Genomic DNA, 23,272 nt, shown 5'->3' on the forward strand with positions numbered 1-23,272 from the left:
TGGGCCTCAGGCAAACGGTGAGCTGCTTTCTGTCACTATAGACTAGCTTTGTTTTTTCTTCTCTGTAAAGTTTCGCATGCATGGAATCACACAGTAAGAACCCTTTTGTGTCTGACTCCTCTCACTCAGCACGTTTTCGAGATGTATCCACATCCTTGTGCTTACAGGCGTTCATTCCTTTGATCGCTGAGAAGTATTCCATTGTATGAATGGACCACACTTTGCTTATCCATTCACTGTTATGGTCACTCGGGTTGTTTTCAGTTTTTGACCATTAATTAATAAAGCTGCTCTGAATATTTGAGTAAGTCTTTGTTTAGATATATGTTTTCACTTATTTTAAACAAAATAGCTAGTAGTGGAATTGCTATTACATGGTAGGTGTCATGATTAACTTTATAAAAATCTGTCAAACCGCTTTCCAAAGAGTTTGCACCATTTTACGTCCCATCATAACGTGTGAGAACTCCAGGTGTGCCACATTCTCTCCAACATTTTTACTGGGAATCTTTCATTTTATGGGTGTGTGCTGGTATCTCATTGTGTTTTTTTTTTTTTATTGAGGTTACACTGGTTTACAACATTATATGAATTTCAGGCGTAACAAGAAAACACTAATTCGAAAAGCTATCTGCACCCCTGTGTTCACTGTGGTTTTAATTTGCATTTCCTTGATGGCCAGTCACGTTGAGCATCTTATCATGTGCTTATTGGCCATTCGCATATCTTCTGCGAAGTGACCATTCAGATCTTTCGCCCATTAAAAAATGTGGGTTATTTGTCCTCTTACTATTGAGTTATAAGGCTTCTTCATATATCCTGGATGCAGGTTTTTATCGGATACATTAATTACGAATATTTTCTCCCAGTCTGTAGCTTGGTTTAAAATTTTTTTAAGTCCATGTCCTTTGAAGAGCAGTTTTTAATTTTGATGAAATTCAACTTGTCAATTTTTTCTCTTTAGGCTTTGTCCCTTTTGCATCCTATCTAAGAAATCTTTGCCTCCCCCAAGGCTGTGGAGATTTTCTTCTGTTTCCTCTCTAACTCTGCAGTCTAGCTTCTGCCTTTAGGCCCATGACCGACTTCAAGCTCATTTTTGCCTAGTGTGAGATAGAGTCTGAGGTTCACTTTTTCCCATACAGGTATCCAATTGTTCCAGCACCATTTCTTTAAAAGACTATCTTTCCCCATTGAATTACCTTAGTACCTTTGGCAAAAATCAATTGGCCACATATGTGCAGACATATTTTAGAACTCCCTTCATTTGTCTGTCCTTACCTCAGTACCACACTGTCTAGACTATTGGGAAACCCCTGACATTGAGTTAAGCATTCCACAAACTGAGAGAGAAATACTCCCAATTGGGGTTGTTTAAGCCATCTCTCCATTCCCCCATGACTTCCCCGGCGTAGGCTGACTTCCAGTGCTACTCTTACTGGGGTGGTAACAGACTGGGGCAATTGATACTGCAGGGGAGGAAGACAAATCCTCTACGCTCTAGGTCCTTCTGGTTGACCTAAGAATTAAATTCAAGTGAGACAGAACAACAGGAGAAAATCAGACAAAGCTTTATAACGTGCATACACAGGAGAAACCCCGGAAAACTGAGCAACCTGCCAGAATGGCTGAGGTTGCCACCTTAAATATCATCTTCAGCTAAAGACAAAGGAGGGTGTTAGGAGTAGCGGTTTGGGGCTTCAAAGGGGAGGAATGCAATTCACATGGAGATGGAAAAGCAAATGTTTGTTAGGTAGAACTTCCCTAAGAGTGGGCTTAGCAAGGACCCTCACAGTCCACCAATACCCGGAGTTATCTATGGTGATGCCTGTCTGTCCTGGGGCCAGGCCTTTTATCTTAAGTTCTTTTAAGTAGTCACGGGGAAGGTCAAAGTTTCTTTCAGAGTCTTTTGTTATTAGAAATAATCAAGGCAAAGAGACACATTTTGGGGTGGCCAATTCTGATCCCCCACAACACAGACCTGTGAAGGACATCCTGCATCCCTAACAAGTTCATGACACAAGCAGTTTACAAATCAGCTTCCCATCATTTCTCTCCCTCTTTCATGTACTGATTCAGTCCCTCTCTACAGTGACAAGTCCCTCTTCACAATGGACAAGAATTTGTCCATTCTTCACAACCACCCTGTGGGGTGAGCCACTCAAATCTGATTATACCCATTTTACGGATAATGAAACTTAAACTTTAGGATTATTGTCATCAAGACACCTTCTCAATAGTTGTGGAACCCTAGAATTCTAGGTTCAGGAACACAGAAAAGCAAAGGCCAGTCTGAGTTCATCATCTTAGCCATCTGTTCTAATTCCGCCTGCCAACTTCTCGGGTGAGTGGGAGATTACAAAGGTAAGACACACCTGTGCTACACCTGTTGTCTCCCCCACTGACCCGCAAATCACAACCCACACAGACACACACACATACGCACAACCCCCAAGAGACTATTGTAGACTATATTTGTCTCACATGACAACAGTGGCTGGCCTCGTGCTTCCTACAAGACATTTGATTTGTTCGTGGTTCTATTTCTGGGTCACAAGGCCACTCTGCCCTTACCGTGAGCCCCACCCAATCTCCAGGAGTCTTGACAGGACAGAGCGCTGGCTCCAGCGGCCCTTGAGCTCAGGAGTCAGCTTGGTAGAATTCCTCCCAAGGGTACTGTTTAATCAAAGGGGACAGGTTGGAGTCTGTCATCGGGAAAGCTCCCCACCCCTCAGCGAGCAGGCACGAGGGCACTGGCATCTGGGTGGTGGCAACCTCACGGGCTGTTGGGGACAGAGCTGCAGGGGGCTTAGGTTAGGACTGAAGGAGTAAGGAGTGGCAGGAGACAAGGGGTTTTTGATAAAAGTGGAGGTGGTGTGAGGGGGTCCAGAAAGAAATGAGAGGAGGGCTGCGCTGTCCCACTGTGTGACCTCGGGCGGGTCCCTTTCTATTTTTGGGCCTCAGTTTTTCCATGTGTGTAAGAGCAAAGTAGGTCGGTTGACCTCTGGGGTCCTATTCAGCTCTGAGTGGCTTTGATTCTGGGAGTTGGAAATGCAAAGAAAGGAGGTAACAGGACATTAGCGATACTGGCAGAGGTGACAGAGAAGGGCCCTCTGTCACGAACAGAGGTGGGGGACAAGCAGAGAGCAGGGCAGTGAAGTGTTCAGGTGCCTCGTTTTCCTTATGGAAGGAGAAGAGGCAGAACAAGACAGTGGAAGTGGGACGGGCATATTGGGCAGGTAAAAGGTGGTGAGGTATTTCCTGAAGGGGCTGCTGCAGTCCAATCGCAGGAACTGTGATCTGGGGTCAGACAGACCTGGGTTTGAATTCCGGCTCCCGGGCTTCCTGGCTGTGAGCCTCAGCTTTCCTACTGTCAACACGGCTACAATAACTACCTGGAACGATGCTGCAGAGCAAATGAGACACCCGGACAGAGCTTTGTGAACTCTAAAGGCTGTCCCAACGGGGTTCCCATGTCCTTAGTCATTGGGTCACTTTCAAACAGGATGAACCAGAATACTGCTCCCCCTTAGCTGAGTGGGTGGATCTCTTTTCTGTGTACATCACAACTCCCCCCACACCACAGCCAGGTGCATTGTGTGTGCCTGCACACGTGTGTGTAGAATTTCAGCTGACTGGTGGAGATCTCTGCATCAATGGAAAGTAACGAAGGCTCAGGGGTTGCACCCATGTGCACAGGTGAGCAAGCAGATACAGGAATACAGTGACCTCCTTGAGAGACTGCATGAGAGAGCTTTCATCTCCAGTTCACCAGTCCCTGGTGGGGCATGACTGTATTTTCCAGCTTGGTTCTTTCAAACACCCAATTCTTAAAACCTTTTGTGTTAAACTAGCTTGAATCTCTGCTTTGTGCAGGTAAATGACCCTGACAACTCCACTAGGACTCTGAAAGACACAGTATCTGCTACAGTGAGGGCAGGCAGCATGGGCTCAGCATGGTGATTCTCATGGGGTTGGGACTGGGCTATGGGGTGGCTGTGGGACATCAGCAGCCCTTTCAGGGTCAGAGTACTAATTTGAAGATGGAAGAGCATCCCGTCCCTCAGCTTTGATATGACTCACAATGCTGTACTTATTTTGAATTTCATAAAGTATTGAAGGACATGAAATATTTATGCTTATCCAAGGGGTGCAGGCTGAGAAACTCTGGCTTGTGCAGAGACCTTGCGTGGGTCAGGCAACCTCGGGTTGAATCCTGGCTGTCACTTTTCAACTATGTGTCTTTGGGCAAGTCTTTCATCTCTCTGAGCTTCTTTCTTTACATATAAAATGGGGAATAATCATACCCACCTCACAAGATTGCTCTGAAGGTGAAAAGGGCAAGCGAACAGCAAAGCCTTTCTAAACCTGAGGAGCAGAGAACGTGCGACTGCAGGTGCAAGGGGGTTTCACTGAACTGCCATAGGAGGAGCCCGGTTCGGGTGGAGGCAGACTGAAGAATGCTAGAGTGGCTGGACCTGGGCACCAGAGGGCCTTGAGTCTGCCCGTTCCTTCAGGCTGCGCGACACAGGCAAGTCGCTTAACCACACTCATCTACAGAGGGGAGAATACCTACACCTCATATAACTGCTAGGATTCAATGAGTTGTCTGCTATGCACCTCCTATCATGCCGGGCACATGGTAAGTGCTAGAAGCATTAGTGTTGCTAAGGTTTTGGACAATTCACTTGTGTTCCATGCTACTTTCCCTAACTTCAGCTTAGTTTTGGAAGCTGTGAACACCTCTTGTGGGCAAAGCTCCATCCATGTCTGGGAGCCAAGAGTTAATGCACCAGAGGCTGGAAGCTTATGGCAGGCAGGGCTCTGAATCCCTCCCCGATTTGTGGTCTTAATGTCACCTGCTGGGGCTTAAGACAATGAAAGGAAGCTAAAGTTAAGGGGCATGAACCCATGTAGTCCATTTTGGAAGGATCTGCATAAAAACTGTCAAATGGGCAAAAGTTTTAGTGCTTGGAATGCGTAAGCACCAATTATGGATCAGAGCAGGACTGAGTCTATTGGTCCTAAACGCAGTGGTGAGGGCCACCAGGCCTTTCTGGTGTGGCCATTTCATTTCATTAAAATACTCCTGTGATATAGACTAACATGATAAATTACAACCTGAAATTTCAGCCTCTAAAGAACCCCGAAAGAACAACATTGTAGCACAGCATGAACCCACCTGGAACTTCTACAGTCATTTTCAATATCCCAAAATTGAAAAACGGCAAACACGTATACAGCCCACACTATGAGGCAATGCCGTTTTAAGTAGAGTTTACATACATATATTGGGGTGACCCATCACACCCACCCTGAGGAGAGTGGAGCAGCAGTTATCCCACCTCACAGATGAAGCAGCTGAGGCCGGGATGAAGCAATGTGCCCAAGGTCACACAGGCTGTCAGCTCCCTGGCCTATCCTCTTAGAGGTGATTAACGTGGAGTCTTGGCTAGTGATCTTTGCTATTTTTTAAAAACGAATTTAGCTTTAAAGGTATGTTGAAAAGTGCTTTATACTTATTTGTACTCAGACCACAGGTAAATAATGAACCTAAGACTGGTCAGTGCCAGGAAAGGGCTGGAGTACGTGAAAGGGGAGGGTCACGTGCAGGTTGGGAAGCGAGTGGAAGGTCAAGGAACGCTTCCCAGCAGTGGCACTGAGGCAGGCCTTGAAGGATAAAGAGCATTTGTGTCTTACACTCTGTAGGAGCTTACTCAATACAAGACAAAATTAACAGAGCTGATGATGCAGAGAGCATTAGGCAACAAACCCTAAACAGGATGCACACTGCACGCGTGACAATACGCCCTCTCCACTTCAACATCCAGTTTATCCTAGTTTCTGACTTCAGGTTTGACTGTGTACATTCCTAATAATACCAAAATAGATCACAGAGGCCAAAATCTAAAATTTTGTCTCTTCCTATGATAAACATCTTTTATTGTCTTAGTGTGGGAAAACACAATAAATCACATTTGTAAAAAAATAAAGATCACTCTTGCCACGGATCCAGGCAAAGGTATGACTAAGCAAAATTCCTAAGAGGACAGTGAACACCCAGGTGGACTGATTCTGGGAACTACAGGGACCCTATTCTCATTACGAAGCCAAATAATCAACTTTGATGATGATATACTTAAATTATTAAAACAATTAAGGCACAATATGACTCAAAATTCATAGGCAGAGCAACAATAATCTAGAGAAAATATAATTAAAATATTCTGCTGAACGTGGAACTGTACCATATTTATATCTTAATCAACACTGGTAAGACTCAGGATTATTACAGCATAAAAGATACTATTTTTCTGAAAAAGCAGACAGGGAGTTGTGGTATATAGGAAGGTGGCTCAGGTTCAAGATTCAAGTACATATTTTTTTAATCTCTTCTGCATTAGATTCTAGGTTTTTTCTCTTTTTGGTTTCAAAACTGAGTCACGATCTACAAAAATGATATTAATGAATGTAGCATAAAGACCTTAAAAAACATCCCATTACACCAGCAGCCTGGTGACACATTGGTAGAGCTGTTCCGTAAACGCTTCAGAGGAGAATTTTTCCTTCACCCTGGCTCTCCCAGCCAGTCCCATGGTGGCTTTTAAGGAAGGTTCACGGATGAACTTTTCTATTGCTTCCGAGAAGCACACTGGGTCGGGCTCACACAGAAACCCTGTGACGCTGTGGACAACGGACTCCAAGGGCCCGCCGGAATTAACAGCAATGACTGGGCACCGCATGTACATGGCCTCCAAAGGGACGATGCCAAAGTGCTCGTTGCTTGGTGTGTAAAGCACACACGTGCAGCTATGGAGGAGGGAGATCTTCTGTTTGTCTGAGAAAGACCGCAGGAAGGTCACGGACTGGCCAAGGTCAGACTGCTGGACCATTTTCTTCAATTCCTGGTAGTGTTCCACGTTCTCCAGGACTCTCTCGTCGTAGCCACCTGCCACGATCAGATGGACCTTGTCCCAGTCTTGGGACGTCAATCTCGCACGCAGCTTTACCAGGGCTTCCAGTGCCAAAGTCAGATTTTTCTTCCTTTCGTATCTGTTGATGGAGAGGAACAGGAATTTTTTCCCCTCGGGCACTAGGTCATCAAGTTTTTCAGGAACAGCTGAGTCAAAGCTGGTGACATTCAGAGATGGGTAGAGGACATCGGGCTTTATGTGAGACAGGGACTTGAACGTTTGCTTAAAAACGGCAGCTGTGAACTGGCTATTGACCAAGACGCAGTCTGCCATGCCTGTGGTGTATTCCTCCACCCAGTCAATCGGGGCCCTGTACAGGCGTTTAAGAAAAGAGTCTCTTCTGGTGAGAAGCAGATCCGGGAAGTGACAGTAGAAGAGGATCTTCTTACGCCGTCTGGCCAGTTTGAACACTGGGATACAGGCAGAAACCTGGCCAAAGCAAAAATCGACAGCAGATAAAGTGACTCGTCAACTAAACTTCAACCAAATCAAAAGCACAGACACCCACCCTGCCTGTGAGTCAGTGGGCGCCTTGCAGGCAGTGTCTGGTTCAGCTCTGTGTTCCCCAGACTCTCACCCAGTACCATGCCTGGTGTACAGGAGGCGGGTACATGGTTTCCGGATGTGTGCTAAATACTTAAAGCTGCAAGGCCAGCGGTTTCCTTTAGAACAGCACTGTCCAACGGAAATAAAAATCTAGTAATCACATGATGGTTACATTAATTTTAATGTACTTTATCTAAAACAGTATATCAAAATGTAATCAATACTAAAAAAGTTAATGAGGTACTTTTCATTCTTTTTTCCCACATTGTCTTTAAAACCCGGTGTGTATTTCACACTTACAGCACATCTCAGTTCAGACTAGCCACATTTCAAGTGCTCAGCAGCCATCGTGGATGGAGCAGCTCTAGTATCTTTCTCCTCCTAAGGAACTGAGTGAACGAACTACAGTAGATAGAGTGCAGGCTCTGGATCAAGACTGCCAGGGTCTGAATCTCAGCTCGACTAGATAGCTGTGTGACTACCATCAGGTAGTCTACCTCTCTCTGGGCCTCAGTTTTCTTTTCTATAACATGGGGACAATTATAGAACAAAAACACCCATATGGTTTTTGTGATTATCAAATGCACTGGTATATGTCAAAGGCTTAAGAATTTAGCACAGAATATGTGCTCAATAAATGTTAACCATTATCATTACTGATCATGAGCTATATGCTGGCATCACTAGAGACCTTCCTGTTGGGTAATCTTTCCACGTCACTTAATCTCCAGCTCACTCAACATCTGCAGAAGGTGAGCTTTAGGGATGATGAGGGGTTTATCCAAAGCCACTGAGTTAGAAAGTATCAGACATGGAACTGGAATCCAGGTCTCCTCCTTCCAAGCTCAGTTTTTTCTCTATCCAGCCTAGTCTCAGCTACCTCACACCTAATGACTAGTTACACACGCAGGATGTTTGGTAGATGTCCATATTTCCTAAAAAGAAACAGCTTTCACAGAAGCAAGCAGGATCAAATGTAACTCAGGAATAATAATTAAAGAAACATAAATACAAACACGATGTCATGCCCACCTGTCAGTTTGGCAAAGACTAAAAAATGGTTGATAACATCCCACGTGCACAAGAGCATGAAGTAGGCTGTATCACACACTGTGGGAGAGTAGAAACATAACCTCTTTGGAGGGCAAATCTGGCAACAGCTATTGACATTGAAAATGAACAACTCTTTGATCTATCAATTTTATTTCTAGGAATTTACTCAAAGGACATGCTTGCAGAAGTACAAAAAAAAAACGGTACAAGGATGTTTATTACAATACTGATCTATACACAAAAAACTGGTCACAATGTTAGAGTCCTTTAACAGAAGAATATATAAATTATGGTACAAACAAAAGCGGAATTTCCAGCCACTAGGAAGAATGAAGTCAATCTCTAACACTGATATATAAGGATGTCTCAAACAGAAAATTTGGTGAGAAAAAGCAAGTTGTCCAATAGTAGGGTGTGTCATAATCCTAATCATTACAAATAAGGAAATATATTTATGAACAGACACTCACATGCTGGTGTAGTCACACTTTCTGGAAGGATACAGGAGGAACTGTTAAGAGAGGCTCTCTTTAGGGAGTGGACGCGGGATGGGAATTTTACATTACACTTTTATACTATTTAAAGTTTTAGTCCTGAGTAAATATTACTCTTTAAAATAAATTTTTTTGGGGGCGGGGGAGGGGAAGAAAAAAAAAGACGTAAGAAAAGTCTACAATAGCTAGAGCCCAGATCCAGGTGGACATTATTTACCAAGCTAAAGAACTTGGACTTTTCTTCAAAGACTAATGGCGAGCCATGTTACAGTTTTAACTGGAACATGACATGTTGACCTTGGCGTTTGAAACACACGACACTGAGAAGGAGTGGGGTGGCCTGGTTGCAAAGGCAAGAGACGGTGGGATGCAGTGGCCTGGAAGGAGAGTCAACAGAAATAATGCAAAGGGGGAAGACATACGAGTTACTAGGAAATAAAAGGTAACCAAAGGCTGACTTCTAACGCTTGTGTTTCTTAGAGCGAGGCCCAAACTCATCTGCTTCGGAATCACCCGATGATCCAGTGAAAATGCAGATTTCGGGGCCCCACCTCAGGGCTCCAGGATGAAAAAACCTCCGAAGGTGGGGCCGAGTAATCTGCCACTTGAATGCGTCCGCACTAAAGCCGGAGAACCAGAGTCTCACTCCCATCTCTGATCTCTCCAGATCAGCTCCGCTCTTTCCGAACCGCAGACGCAGACAGGTCACCCGAAGTCATGCAGTGCGCCCTCCATAAACATAGAAGGAGGCGCGGCGAGGGCCGGGCGTGGCCGCCTCACCTGGTCGCACACGACCACGTCGAACTCCTCGTCCGCGAGGAACAGCACGTAGAGCGCCAGGAAGATCATGCGCACGTAGGCACAGACGGCGGCGCCGCGGCCGCCCCAGCCCAGGCTGCGCGGCAGCCAGTCCCCGGCGCAGCGCACCGGCAGCTCGCGGCTCTCGGCGAAGCAGTGGCCTGGGTCGTAGTGCGCGGTCCAGATCCTCACGCTACATCCGCGCGCCTGCAGCGCCAGCGCCGCGTCGAGCACCAGCCGCTCGGCGCCGCCCACGCCCAGGTCTGGGTGCAGGAACAGCACCGACGGGCTGGGACCCGGCTCCTCGTCCCGGTCCTGCTTTTCCGCCATTGCCCGGAAGCCACGCCTGCGCCCCATCCCCTCAGGGGATTCTGCGCATGCTCCTTCCCCCGGCTCCCAGCGGGCCACTGCGGGGGCCAACCACGCCCCGCGACGCGCGCGTTTCTTAGGCCACATCAGCGCAAATATGTGGGCGCCTAGTAACTGCCGGAGAAAATTTCTCTTCTGACAGTGGTTATATCTTCCCTTTGGTAGGGACCGAACTCTAGGAAGGACGTTGTGACCCAAAGGAAGGAGAAAGAAGGTCTGTGCTTCCCACACAGAAACTGGCCAAGTCGCCTGCAGCAAAATTTTTACAGGCATATGGTGGGACAACCCAGGCGTCCTTGGATTCAGCGAGGACCCTGCCAGCACGTCTGGGGGCGGGGCCTGAGCCAGTCTCTCCAACAGCCGGTTGTTGAGGCTCCTCGGCTGCTTGTCCTCCGCTCCAGCTCTCTGCTACCGGCCTGTGTCCAGCATGGTAAGGCCGCCCCAGCCTTCCCTCCTTGCTTCCCGCCTCTCCCAGGCGCCCCGACTCCTGCCTGACGCCGTGGCCTCCTTCCGTGGCGCCCTTGCTTTCCTCGGCCTCCCGTTTTAGGTGCAGTCTCGGCCGTCAGGGCCTGGGGCCGGCGGCGCTCACCCTTCTGTCTCCTTGTCTCCTCTGCAGCCTGGTCCGACCCCCAGTGGCACTAACGTGGGCTCCTCTGGCCGTTCTCCCAGCAAAGCAGTGGCCGCCCGGGCGGCGGGCTCTACGGTCCGGCAGAGGTAAGGATCCCTGCGACCCTCGGCTATAGGCTTGGAGAGGTGGGGCCCAAGAATTCGCTGGTCTTCAGAAGGAGCCCCCGGGATGTTAGGACTTAGAAGGGCAGAATAAGGTGCAGGTGACGTGGCCGTATGTCTAAAGACCTTTGGAAGTCTTTTATGTCTCGAGAGGGAGGCAGCGTTTTCTTTGCTTTCCTCAGTTTTGGGCAACACTCTTAAAAAAGGAAAGTTAACAAACTGGAACAGGGTTAGAGACAGTTTTGAGAAAACTGTCATTAAACTGGCGTCTTCTGACCTGAACTCTGGACTCGACATTTCCATTTGAAGGTCTCATACATACTCAGTTTAGCGTGACTTGTCAGGCCAAAACTGAGCCTCTCCTTCCACCCCAGCCCCTTCCTCGCCCCGAGTTATATCGCCTGCTGCTGTAAACTCGTTCACCCAAAGCCGGAAGTTCAGCAGCATCTTGGATTTTTCTTATGCTCTTTTATCCAGTCGTTTGCGAGACTTTAAACTAGGCATGAAAACCTTCTCATCAGTCCTTTCCTTTTCCATTTCTGCTGCCTCAGTTCAGCCCTCAACTTCTCTCATCTAGACTTTTGCATTTTCTGCCTAAGTTTTCTCCTCTCCAGGTCATTTCCATTCCAGTCCATCCTCTGCTCTGATTCTGTCACACTTCCTCTTAGTTTCTCTGTTAGTTCCTGGTTGCTGGACTTTGAAAAACAAAAAAAGGAATACCAGGGCTCTTGGTGGTCTTTTCAGCCTAACTGCCTCTGCGCTGTGCTCCAGCAACGGTGAACTATTACCGTCTTCTTAAGGCACTGGACACCCCCACCCTTTCTGTTTATTCCTCAGGATTAAGCTCGGGTTATTTCCTCTTGAGGTCGTCTCTGACTCTGAAAGCAGCAGTAGGTATTAGCCTTCCCCTTTGTTCCTAAAGCATTTTGTTCACGTTGTTGTAATAGCATTTATGTTTCCATATTTGTCTCTTTCATTAGATTTGAGAGCAACTGCTCGAGTCACCTCTGTCCTACCATGGGGCCTAACACATAAATGATGACTGAATCAAGTGACATTGTTGTCTTGGGATTTTTGAAGGAACTAGTGGGGTTTTATCTAGAGAGGAGAAAACCTGGAAGGGATTCATGAAAACTGTCCTTAACGATGTGAAGAGAAATGAGAATTTTCTTATGGGCTAGAATAGGTAAATCTAAAACTAATGATTTGAACTTACGTGAGACAGCTAAAGGGAATTCTAATGGAACTGTCAGAAATGGTAAGGTTATCCTGAACAATCGTGAGTTCCCTGTCACCAGGATGTTCAGGGCAAGGCTGGGATGGACCAGCTGGACAGTGTGTCAGCTGTGGTTTAGGTTATGTGTGCTTGGAGTGCTGTCTCATTCCCACCCTGAATTTCAGAGATTCTTGGAGTGGAAAACATGTGCAGTTCCTTTGGGTGAGGGTCTGGTTAATCAGAACCAGGAGTACTGTGGTAGGGAAGGTTGACCATCTGAGAACTTTTCAAGAAAAAAAGGGAAGTCATATGTTTAACAAACGTAGATAAGATAATGAAACAATTTATTTACTTAACAAATAAAAATGAAATAGGTGAAATGGAGAAACTGAAACATTTGAGGACAGAGGCGTCCTTTCCAGTTGTGGGTGTTGCTGTCTTCTAGGATTCCATGTGACTGGGGCTAGCGTAACTAGACAGATCACGGTTGTATGTATTGAGTGTTCTCCTCTAGAGTTTGGCACTCTTCAAGTGTTATTTCATGAGTGGAATGTGATAGGTATTGGCTGTCGAAGGCTATATCCCCGCTTTGTAAGTGTGTGTGAAGCCGTTCAAGTTGATGGTTTGCACAGTCGAAGGTAATGCTTTGGATTGCGTAGTCCGCAGATTTCTGTCCTCTGTCCGTGCTCACTGAGGTGATAGAGGTAGTGCCTTGCAGAAGAAATGGTGTGCGATTTGAGGCCAGGCTGCGGTTGGAGTCCCTGCTCTGCTTAATACAGTATAAAACGGAACTGCTGTGAGGATGAAAAGGAGCAGTAATGCACTGTGTCTGTAAGGCTGTCAGGTGTTACCCTGTTCACACAGGGTACGATGGTGGGATAGCCAGCGGTATTAAGATAATCATCAAATAGTTATTAAGGGAACACGCCAGGCACCATTCCAGCTCTGAGAGTATATGTGTGAACAAGATAGGCAGGACCTCATGGACCTTATATTCCAGTGTGGGAGGCTGGGAGCAAGGCAGATAATGCACTTTCAGGCAATAAGGGCTGTGAAGAAAAATAAAGCTTCATAGGGCATAGAGAGTGGTAGGGGGAGGGTGTTCCAAGCAGCTGACATTTGAATAGGGACCTGAAAGAAACAAGGGAGCAAATCGTGCAGTGGTCTGGGGAGGAACAGGCTTCCTAGCCGAAAGATGTGGCTGAGTGTAAAGACTCAGATGGGAATGAGCTTGGCTTCTTCAAGGAAAGGCCAGAAGGCTGTCATGTTAAAACAAAAGTATCTAAAAGTCAGTTATGAAAACCATCATATTAAGGTGTCAGAAGAGGCAGGCGGTTACACAGTGGCCAAAAAGGAAGAGTAAAATAGAACCCAAATAGAAATTTAAGAAATTAAAATGGGCTCTATTAACCTCTACCTACTTTCCAGTGGGGGAATGGGAGGTATTTTGAGTACATTTTGGGATTTCTAGGGGTACTGATTTTCAGATCCTCTGCTATGTCCTGTGTGCCAGCATAGTAAGAAATCTTAAAAGAGGCCACACTGATCCCTTCAGAGCTCCTGTAATTTCAGAAGACTTTGAAGACAGGAACTGTAGTTCAGGGGTTGTGGACATAGTGGAAAGTGCATGGGCCCTAGTCCTGGCTCAGCCGATGACTTACCACATCCACGCTCGCCTTACTGTCTGGCTCAAGTTCCTTTTTATGAATGAGGAGGAAAATTTCAGGTACCTGCCCTGGAGATTAAATGATGTGTGTCTGTGTGTGGAAGTTCTTCTTAGTGTATGAATTACTCTGTAAATCCCTGTACAAGTCTGTTTGCTATGTGCAATCAGTTTTCTCATAAAATCAGTCATACAGATGGAGTTCTAAGTTCCCGGGCCACCACGTAGCCTGTAATTAACATGTTTGAAATATAACCTTTATAGTACAATAGACCCAAATCATTGTTTGACTCTGATTGCTTTCAGAGTTCTAGCATGAACACAGCTCTCTTTGCTGGAACCCAAGCTGGAACCAGGACTCCACTTCTCCGTTCCATGCAGCACATCAAGCTCCCTGAGCTCTAGACCAGTGCTTCTTGCATTTGGAGTGTGGGATAAAGACCATGGCAGGGTGAGGTGGGGAATAGGACCCGAGTTGGGAGGGCAGTGAGAAGAGATGGTGTGGATAGGGTTTTCACTTCTGATTTCTCCCTATATGTCCTTCTCTTTTCAAAAATCCAGAATCAGCAGCCCACAGATACTGGAATGGGATTTTAAGGGAGGGTGACCTGGGATTTGGTTAATGGTGAGGGGCAGTGTTGGGACAGGGCTTTCATTCTCTCCTCTGCCTTTCCTCTCACCTGGGATTTCCAAGTTGGTGATAAATGGGCTGAAGAAGATTTCTTGTGACTTGTCCTCTCACCATCTCTTCTTACGTTGGTGTTGTACCGCTCGAGCACTGGGACCAGGATTGGAGTAGTGCTGTGTGGGTAGGCTTCCCCAGTCACTGAGGGATTCTCCCAGAGAGGAGGGGCAGGATTCCCTGGGCCTGTTCCTGGCCAGTGGTGTAAGTGCTGTTCAGCTACTTTTGTATGCCAGGGCTGTGTGCATCACACAAGCGTTGATCCCCTTTGAGGGACAAGTTCTGGCTGCATGTTTTCCGTGTTTCTTCATGTCTTATCTCTCTGTTAGATATGTGGTCAATGTAACAAAATAGTGAAAAAAGATTATAGAATAATTTTTTATAAAATGTATACTTTGGGACCTGGATACAATTAAAGGTTAATGTTTTTTGTCTCTTTTGTAGCAAATGCAGTGATTTAAGACATATTTTAAGATTGCCATCTTATAATCAGACTATATGGATTCAGGGCTTTTTTAAGCAGGGATTTATTACTTGACTTCACACAAATGTAAAGAAAAACTGAAATGTACTGTCCAAATGAGGTATCCATATGTGTGGGCAAGCAGATGGACTCTGGCGGATGAACTCTGGCGTCAGGACCGGGTCCACATCCCAGCTCAGCCACCTGCTGGCTGTGTGGTCTCAGGCACTTAGCTTCACCTTTTCTGAGCCTCATTTCCTCATCTGTAAGATGGAGATGGTGACTACTCTTTAGGGTTATTGAATGCATTAACCTAAGGCAGCTACTCAGTTCATGTTCGTTCGTTATCATGATCAGTGGAGTCAAAACAAGAATTTGGGGACAGTACTAGCAAAGAAAAAGTTTTTTCTTTTTATTGGTTCTTTACCAATGTAATGGTAGCATATGTTATAATGCTATTATAAGGGGTTCCAAGAAAAAGGTGTTTGTAACATTTTCCTCTTGCAGGAAGAATGCCAGCTGTGGAACAAGGAGCGCAGGCCGCACGACCTCAGCAGGCACTGGGGGAATGTGGCGATTCTACACAGAGGATTCACCTGGGCTCAAAGTGTAAGTCTGGGGGAGCAGACCTTGTGTTTCTGTCCGGTATCCCGGAGCTCTTTGGCAGCGTGCTCTCTCACTGCCGACAGCTGTGCTTGCTTTGATGAGATTTACAAAACACTGCAGCTTTGTTTGTGCCAGGTGGGCTAGGTTTGGTTTGCCCGTATGTCAACCAGTTAGTTTAGGGCCTGGAATGACATCTCTTCATGGATTGAGTGAAAGCAAGGGGAGAGCTTCATTTAGCGAGGTCAAAACAAACGATGGGAACAGAGAGAACCTGAGGGAAGACTGCTTAATTAGATGAAATTGCTCTTCATTTGGTGTTCTTGTCCCGCACTGAGAAATAGGAGTAACCACTTGAATAGGAATTGGGTGATTTTTTTCAAAGCTTTCCTGGAGACATAAGCTGATATTATTACAGCCTAATGGAAGTTTCTCCATTCAGCTGTTACCAAAAGTTCTTTGGCCTCCTTGTCTTTGCTGGGTGGTGAGTAGAGCCTGGAGGGTGAACATACCACTTTCTAAGTTCTGAGGCCTGGGAGGGCTCATTAGGGGATGGAAGTGGGCATCCAGCAGGCCCCTGTCCCCATGCCTTGCTCACTTCATTTTCTGAGGTTTCTGTTACTGTGTGGCAGACCTAATCCCACAGGTTTCTGATCACATGGGCTCCAGGACGCCACTGATTACAGCTGTTTGCTGACTAAACCCTGTGGATGAGGAATTAGAATGGTGACAGCAGCTCTCATTTGTGCGGCTCTGCAGATTCAGAAGCTCAGTTTCAGAGAGGAAACGTTACGAGTCCAAGACACACAGCAAGAGCTGGAGGCAGATCTTCCAACTGTTCGATCCTGTGCTCTTTCTGTGCTGCCTGTCTGGTGGAAAGGAGACAAAATTAGGCTTACTTGGGTTAGTTTAATTAACTTGACCAGCAATTTGACTTGGATTGCAAATTTAGTTTATGGAGACTTCCCTAGAACTCTTGAGATATGGTTTTATTGATTGAGCTTTTTTTTCCCTGTTATCTTGAAGACCTGTATGGTAAGGTGAGAATGTATTTAGGAAGTAGTTCCTGGGGCTGGGGTTTGTGAGTTGGCAGCTTCTGACAACCTTTTGGTTTTTGTTAGAGGTAATTTTTCTGAGTATCTCAGAGAAATTTTAAAGCCCTACGCTCTTCAGAGTATCCAGGGGACACATTTTAAACCCTTCTCAGCGTGGTAAAATTTGTTCTCCTGTGGGTGTCTGGCTTGTGCTTGCTCTGGGCTTTCTGCTGTTGTGCAGGCGGGCGTGCTTGGTCGTACTGCTTGAGTCCTCCCAGGAGTCAGAAACCGCAGTCTCATCACACTGGAGAGACATGCTTTTGGTGAAGGGACACAGTTGGGAATTCTCATCCACAAACCCACGTCTTGGCGCAGTCAGTCAGCACCGTGGAGCTTCTTGTTGGCTCTTCCTAGGAGTTGAGAATTTCTTTCAGGTTGATAGTAATAGCATTTCCTGTAGGCTTAGTATAAACCTGCATTGTGTGTGTATTAATTTACTTAATACCTCAGAAACCCTATGAGAGAGGTACTCTGATTATCTCCACTTTACAGAGGAGGAAGCTGCGGCTTGGAGCAGGTAAATCACAGGGCCATAGTCACAGCTCATAACGTGACAGAATTGGTTTCCAAACTCCAGCACCCTGAGTCTGAGAGCAGCTCTCCCAGCTTTCTGCTCTATGGCTGATGTTACTGTAACGTTTCTGTAAAGTAGCGGGGTATGATCAGGTACAACACGGTGACCATCTCTTCCTATGTCCTTTTAAATTTGTTGACTCCTGTAAATGTACACATATTGGACGAACGAAATAGTGTAGCAAGGACTTCGATCTTTATTTGTTGTTTATTGTCCACCAGTGGACTCTGTTATCCTGCTGCTCCACGGGGTTACTCCACGGCCTTGATGATTATAAAGCTTTCTGGGGTCTTTTCCATTGTCCACTCTCCATTTGTATGTGGGAGGTGAAGCGAGACATCTTGAATTCTCCAAAACTGATGTTTCACTAAGGTCAACATTCACAGGTTGTGTAAAATCCAGTTCTCCCTTTAAGAAACCTATACACTACTTCACAATTTGAAAAGCGTTTGCTTTTAGGGAGGCGCTGATGAGTAAAATCTATTTCTTTCCTACAATAAACTTATAAATATAAATCAAGCTTAACACATGTTGCCGAGAACGTTTGCTCCTTGAGGATGGGAACCTTAAAGCAGTAAAATGAGCAATATGTGCCAAGTCAGAAAACCTGAGTTCAGATCTCTCTTTTTCCATCCTGGCTACGTGTTCTTAGGCAAGTAATAATTAGTCTCTCCAAGCCTCAGTTTCCTTATTTATAAAATGAGGTTAATGTTTGTTTCACCTATGTCCTGAGTTTGTTGTTCAAATGGGATCATGTATTTGAAAACACTTTGTACCTTATAATGTGATATTCATCTTTGCATGACGTGTGTATTGTTGTTAGACAATAAAGATTATCTTTAAGTAGATCTTAATTTGAAATAATAGTTTGGTAATTGGATCATTTGCACTTAAAGAGTCTGGGAAATTTTTCTTACTACTTTTTATTATGGAAAATGTCAGATACATGAAATTAGAGAGACTTGTGTCCCCAAGACATCAGATCATTTTATTTGTATATTGGTATGTTGTACTAAAAGATAAAGACTCCTCCTTTCTAAATAACTACAGTGCCATCACCACACGCTCAAAATAGCCACAATAATAATTTTGTGAGTATTTTAAATGATGCAAATAATATCCTTGGATGAGTCTTAGGTGCGCCCCCCTTTCCCCAGGCAATCTTTAGTATTACAGATATAATATTGTATTGTTACTAAAAGTAAGCATGCCTTCTCTTCTTCTTTGCAGTGGCCCTGTTCCAGTATTGGTTATGAGTCTTCTGTTCATCGCTTCTGTATTTATGTTGCACATTTGGGGCAAGTACACTCGTTCATAGATTCAGCTACATCCATCTGTCTGTCATCTGAAGAAGAAGGAAAAAACCCAACATATCTTGGACCAAAAGCATAGTGATTTTCTGTTCACGAGAAAGAAATTTTCTGTAAGCTTACTGTTTTACAGGGAACTTAACAAGAATTGATTTTAAGGAATCAGTTTTTTTTCTATGGCTAATAAACTTTTTAATTCATTTATACCAAGTCTAATTGCTGATGCCTGACTGCTAGGGCCCTTAGTCTCCCTGCCTTTAGATTTTCAAGTAAATATGTGGAAAACGTGTCTTGTGGAGATTGTTTTCTTCGTTGGATTCACAGTTCCTTACGTGACTACGTAGTCATTCAAATCCAAGATACTGTAATTGGCCTTGGTTTGTTTTCTTCAAGGTGCTTCTGTCCTGATGATTGTCATGTAGGGTGTTCTGCGGTTTTCAAGGAGTGTGCCTATGACTCCATCAGGCAGATCTGTTCTCAAAGGCAGCTGGTCCCCAGGGGAATAGTCATAGAAATCCTAAACCAGAAATCTTGGATGAAGTGTTTGCTCATTCTGTTCTTTGTCTCTAAAACGATAGATAATATTTTTGTCTCTTCTCTCCCCCAGTTCTTAATTATGTGAGTGTAGACCAGGGCTTTCCATCTATTTATCACTTATTGCTAAACGTTTTTTGAAAGAATTCATTTGATAAATTGGATTTATCAACTAAAATTTTGTTTTCGTTTTGAAAATTAAAGACCTTTCTAATCAGAGTGAAACACCAGCTTTTTTAAACTGAGCTGATATAATTCCAACCAAAAATAAAATTTTTTGAAGTTTCATTTAGCTTATGCTGCCTTTCTAGGTATACCTTCTTAGGTGGACCCTAGGAAATATCAAGAACTGCTCAAAGGTGCATCCTCCAGGAGCTGAGGACTCTGAGCCAGAATTTCTGAAGAGTGAGAGACCCATATGAATCCGGCAGAATCACAAAATGACAAAGAGGTGTGTTAGTTAAAAGACGGATAATTAAAAAAATATCTTTCATAAAGTAAGCCTATTTAAAGAAAAAATTGCTAGAACAGCTAAGCAGTTTTGTAAGTGTTTTTCTTAAATCGTGGCTGTAAGGTAATTTTAGGTCCAAAGTACCAAATTTAAAGGACGGAAGTATGTATCTTTAAAAAAGACTTCCTGGGGCAATATATGGGTGAGTGCGCTCATTTAAATCCTTATGAATGGCAGATTATTGGGGAAGAATGAAAAACTGCTTCCCTTGGATCCTGGGAATTGCTAATTGCACGAAATAGATTATCTTCCTTTTGAAATTCATGGGGAAAAGCCTCAATTTCATTTGGAAGAAATTAAAGATGATAGTATCTATAGGAATTTTTTTTTCTGATGTTCAGGTTGATGGTACCAATAACAGCGAAATCTGTTCCTCTGTCCAGAGTCTGGTTTCCTGTGGGGGACATGCTGAAGCCACATGGGGGCACTATTTGGTTGTGAGGGTGCATTCTCCACTGCAGTGCCCCTGTGAGCCCCAACTGCCTAGCAGTGGTCTCTAGTGGACTGATGGCTGAAAGTCACTGAAGTTTTTGAGCTAGAGATTTATAAGAAAATGCTAGTTTTCAGTGGCAGAGCAAGGAGATGCTTCATTCAGCAGAAGGAAAATTGGGGGTTGGGTATAAAGATGTACATCATCTATTATGTAGCTACTTTTGGCTGTGATTATACAATGCTAATACCGTGGCTGAGAATCTTCGCGTTCAAGCTGTTCCTTTCTCTTTTTTCCAATTTTTAAAAAAATTGTGAAATACTCATAACATACAATGTACCATCTTAATCATTTTTAAGTATGCAGGTCAGTGGTATGAAGTACAATCATATTTTTGTGTAACTCTCACCACTATCCATCTCCAGAACTTGTCCATCTTGCAAAACTGAAACTCTAAACCAACTAAGCAATAACTCCCCTCCCCGTTCTGCGTAGCCCCGCGACTGCCCTTCTACTTTCTATCTAGGAACTTGGTTCTCTAAGTCTCTGATGTGAGTGGACTTGTACAATATTTTCTCCTTTCTGTGCTTCCACTTAGCATGATATCCTCAAGATTCATCCATGTTATAGCATATGTCAGAATTTCCTTCCTTTTTAAGGCTGAATAATATTCCATTGTATGTATATGCCATGTTTTGTGTTCCTTTGTAAATAAGGATTCCCACACTTTGTTTCCTAAGCCTTAGGGGACCGTGAGCCATTTATAGGAATTCCGAAAGCCTAGCAAACTAGACCTTTACTTGAGTTAAGGTCACCTTGGCGCAGAGAATCCTCAAGCTCCCTTGACTATGGGCTGTAGTTCTGAGCACGTCTGAGTGGTCACAAGCCAGCACATGTGGAGCAGAAGCTCTAAGTGGTTAACCTGGGAAAATGAATTACATTATAACCGCAGTTTGGGCTGAGCCTTTTAAGTCATTGGGGGAAAACATATTAGGGAAGGGGCCCAAGAGTCCCTGCGAGTTGTGGGATGGAAAGACTGGGATCTCTGGGCCCAACCAGTATCCTGAAACTTTCGAGGAGAGAGCTGCTCCTGGGAGAGGCTCAGCATGCCACAGCTTCTGTTTTCACCCCTGGCCTAGTCGAGACTCCAGTTTTTTTTCCCAGCTGCTCATGTCCACATAAGAAGAATTGAAGAAGACATTCTTAAATCATGCAGATGTTGTCATCCGGTTAAAATGGCTGAAAATGTCTACAAAGCTGGCTTTGTTCAACAGAAAATACAGTGTGTGGAGTTGGTACGTGCATGCTGCCCCTTTGGGAGCTCTGGGGCTGCCTCTCCCCTCCCTCGGGTGCTGCAGGAGGAAGGTTCCGGCCAGCAGCAAGTTTGTTCGACTCTTTGGGCATGCTAGTAGGACTTCCAGACTTACTGTGCTTACTACCCGTCTTCCAGGCTTGGGAGTGTTCCTGACCTGGGTTCACCTGCTGGCCCTGCAGTTTACCAGCTGTGTGACCATGGGTGGCTCACTTCCTTTCTCTGGGTCTTGTTTTCCTTAAATTATGGGTATAATTTCCACCAAATAGGAGAATTAAATGACAAGAAAGATCCAAGAGTGCTTTGTTAGCCAACAGTTAAGTGCCTATTATCAATAATTTGAGATGTAGGTTTCTTATTAACACTCGAATGAGGAATTTACTATTTGCCCCATTTTACACAAAAGGAAACTGAAGCTTAAACGACTCTGCTTGTCAGTGGAAGAGCTGGGATTTAACTCCGGTCTCTGATTTACCCACTAGCGGTACATAGACCAGATTAGTAAGTATTCTGGGTGAGGGCGAGGGAAGGGTGTCATGACAATAGAGCTTTAAAGAATAACATGATTCCTGGAAGTGGCCACATTGTTGTTTGGTGTACTTCAGGCATTACATAGCTTTAGTTTGAGATTTTCAGTTGTGCAAAAGGATTGGTTTCTCTGTTTCAGTCCTGAGCTTTGTTCATTCTTTGGAACTCGTGTGTTTATAGAGAATGCATAGTGTTTATTCATTCAACAAACATTTCCTGAGCACTGTGTGCCGTGCCCTACTGTTGGGGTCTTAGAAATGACCTGGTGAGATTTCTCATAGCTTTACAGGGCTGGGCATTTGGATGCTAGGATCCCAGTCCCACCTGGGGCTGTGAGTTCTATATAGCTATGTGATGATGGGAAACTGGACAGGGAGCCCTCTCAAGGCTGCCTCAACTACTGGTGAAATCAATACTGGGACCACAGTTTAAGAACTTGTGTGCTCATGGTATGTGGGCAGTGGTGCCAGGGAGAGCAAAACTGGCACTGCCTCCCAGGAAATCCACTCTGGGTCACTTGTCCAACAAGAAAACCAGGGAACCCTGGGGTTCCCTGGCTGGAAGGGCTGAGCGTTTTCTGCGTCCTTCCCACTGTACCACAGAGGACTAGGGCCCAGAGACAAGGGGCTTGCCCAAGATTGTGCAGCGGGGCTATAGCGGAGCAGAGGCCAGAACCAGGCTTCCTGCTTCCAGGCCGGGGCTCCTTCCCAGAACTGCTCTGTGCAAGTGGTTTTGAGCCTGTGCGTAAGCCAGCCGACCTGTGACTAGAGGCGAGGCTCTGGAACCAGATACACGGAGCAGTGGGCTTGGATTAGTGGGCGGTGCTCATCAAAGGGGAGGAGTAAAGGCTGTGAGGTTAGCTAGTAAAAAGGCAATGAATCCTGTTAGTGATCTAGGAGAAAGCGGGTTCCTGAGGCTCCATGGGGAGACAAAATAGGGAGAAGCAGGCAGCAGAGCGGCACTGTTTTGCATTCTTGTGACCACAAATGTTAGATGAGCCAAGGACACAGTGAACTGACCAAGTAGGGTTAAGGTCAAGGCTAAACTGTTTAAATACTATTCCTGGTCGCTCTGGCAACTAGGTCTCTTCCCCATGCTAAAGGCATTACAGTAAAATAAAACATTAACTAAATAGGAATCAAAGGTGTAGTTATACGTAGTCTACATGGCTCCAATTTGGGGAAAGGTCTAGAAATTTGTGCCTCAGAAAGCAAATGGAGACATGAGGGGAAGAACTTGAATTACACATCGAAGAGGTAAACTGGTCCTGCATGCATGCTCGTCTTTCTTCCCTGTGATTCTGTCTGGGCGTTGCAGATGAGAGAGCCTGGAGTTGCACCTCCCTGCCCTCTCACCTGTTCTACTCAAGAGTGTAGTTGCTGGTAAGAAAAC

At 45.2% G+C, this 23,272-nt stretch overlaps 2 protein-coding genes across 2 annotated transcripts; one reads left to right on the plus strand and one right to left on the minus strand.

The window, feature by feature from the left end:
- Window positions 1–5,919: 5,919 nt before the first annotated feature.
- ALG2 (ALG2 alpha-1,3/1,6-mannosyltransferase) lies at window positions 5,920–10,230 on the minus strand. The gene is made up of 2 exons (XM_046685268.1): window positions 9,845–10,230; window positions 5,920–7,400 (listed from the first exon to the last, which is right to left on the minus strand). The coding sequence occupies exons 1-2, from the start codon at window positions 10,217–10,219 to the stop codon at window positions 6,498–6,500; spliced, it is 1,278 nt and encodes a 425-aa protein (XP_046541224.1). The 5' UTR covers window positions 10,220–10,230; the 3' UTR covers window positions 5,920–6,497.
- A 275-nt stretch (window positions 10,231–10,505) lies between these two features.
- Window positions 10,506–18,854, plus strand: SEC61B (SEC61 translocon subunit beta). Its single transcript, XM_046659503.1, has 4 exons — window positions 10,506–10,661; window positions 10,848–10,945; window positions 15,492–15,593; window positions 18,486–18,854. The coding sequence occupies exons 1-4, from the start codon at window positions 10,659–10,661 to the stop codon at window positions 18,571–18,573; spliced, it is 291 nt and encodes a 96-aa protein (XP_046515459.1). The 5' UTR covers window positions 10,506–10,658; the 3' UTR covers window positions 18,574–18,854.
- Window positions 18,855–23,272: the final 4,418 nt, after the last annotated feature.

This window comes from Equus quagga, chromosome 1, assembly GCF_021613505.1.
Source record: "Equus quagga isolate Etosha38 chromosome 1, UCLA_HA_Equagga_1.0, whole genome shotgun sequence".
Classification (NCBI taxonomy): Eukaryota; Metazoa; Chordata; class Mammalia; order Perissodactyla; family Equidae; genus Equus; species Equus quagga.

Excerpts from the sequence above, each read along its gene's own strand:
- SEC61B (XM_046659503.1), top strand. Across the intron at positions 10,946-15,491 it reads GGCTCTACGGTCCGGCAGAG|GAAGAATGCCAGCTGTGGAA; the intron begins GTAAGGATCCCT and ends TTCCTCTTGCAG. Across the intron at positions 15,594-18,485 it reads GATTCACCTGGGCTCAAAGT|TGGCCCTGTTCCAGTATTGG; the intron begins GTAAGTCTGGGG and ends TCTTCTTTGCAG.
- ALG2 (XM_046685268.1), bottom strand. The coding sequence starts at position 10,219 with ATGGGGCGCAGGCGTGGCTTCCGGGCAATGGCGGAAAAGCAGGACCGG. Across the intron at positions 7,401-9,844 it reads ACGTGGTCGTGTGCGACCAG|GTTTCTGCCTGTATCCCAGT; the intron begins GTGAGGCGGCCA and ends TGCTTTGGCCAG.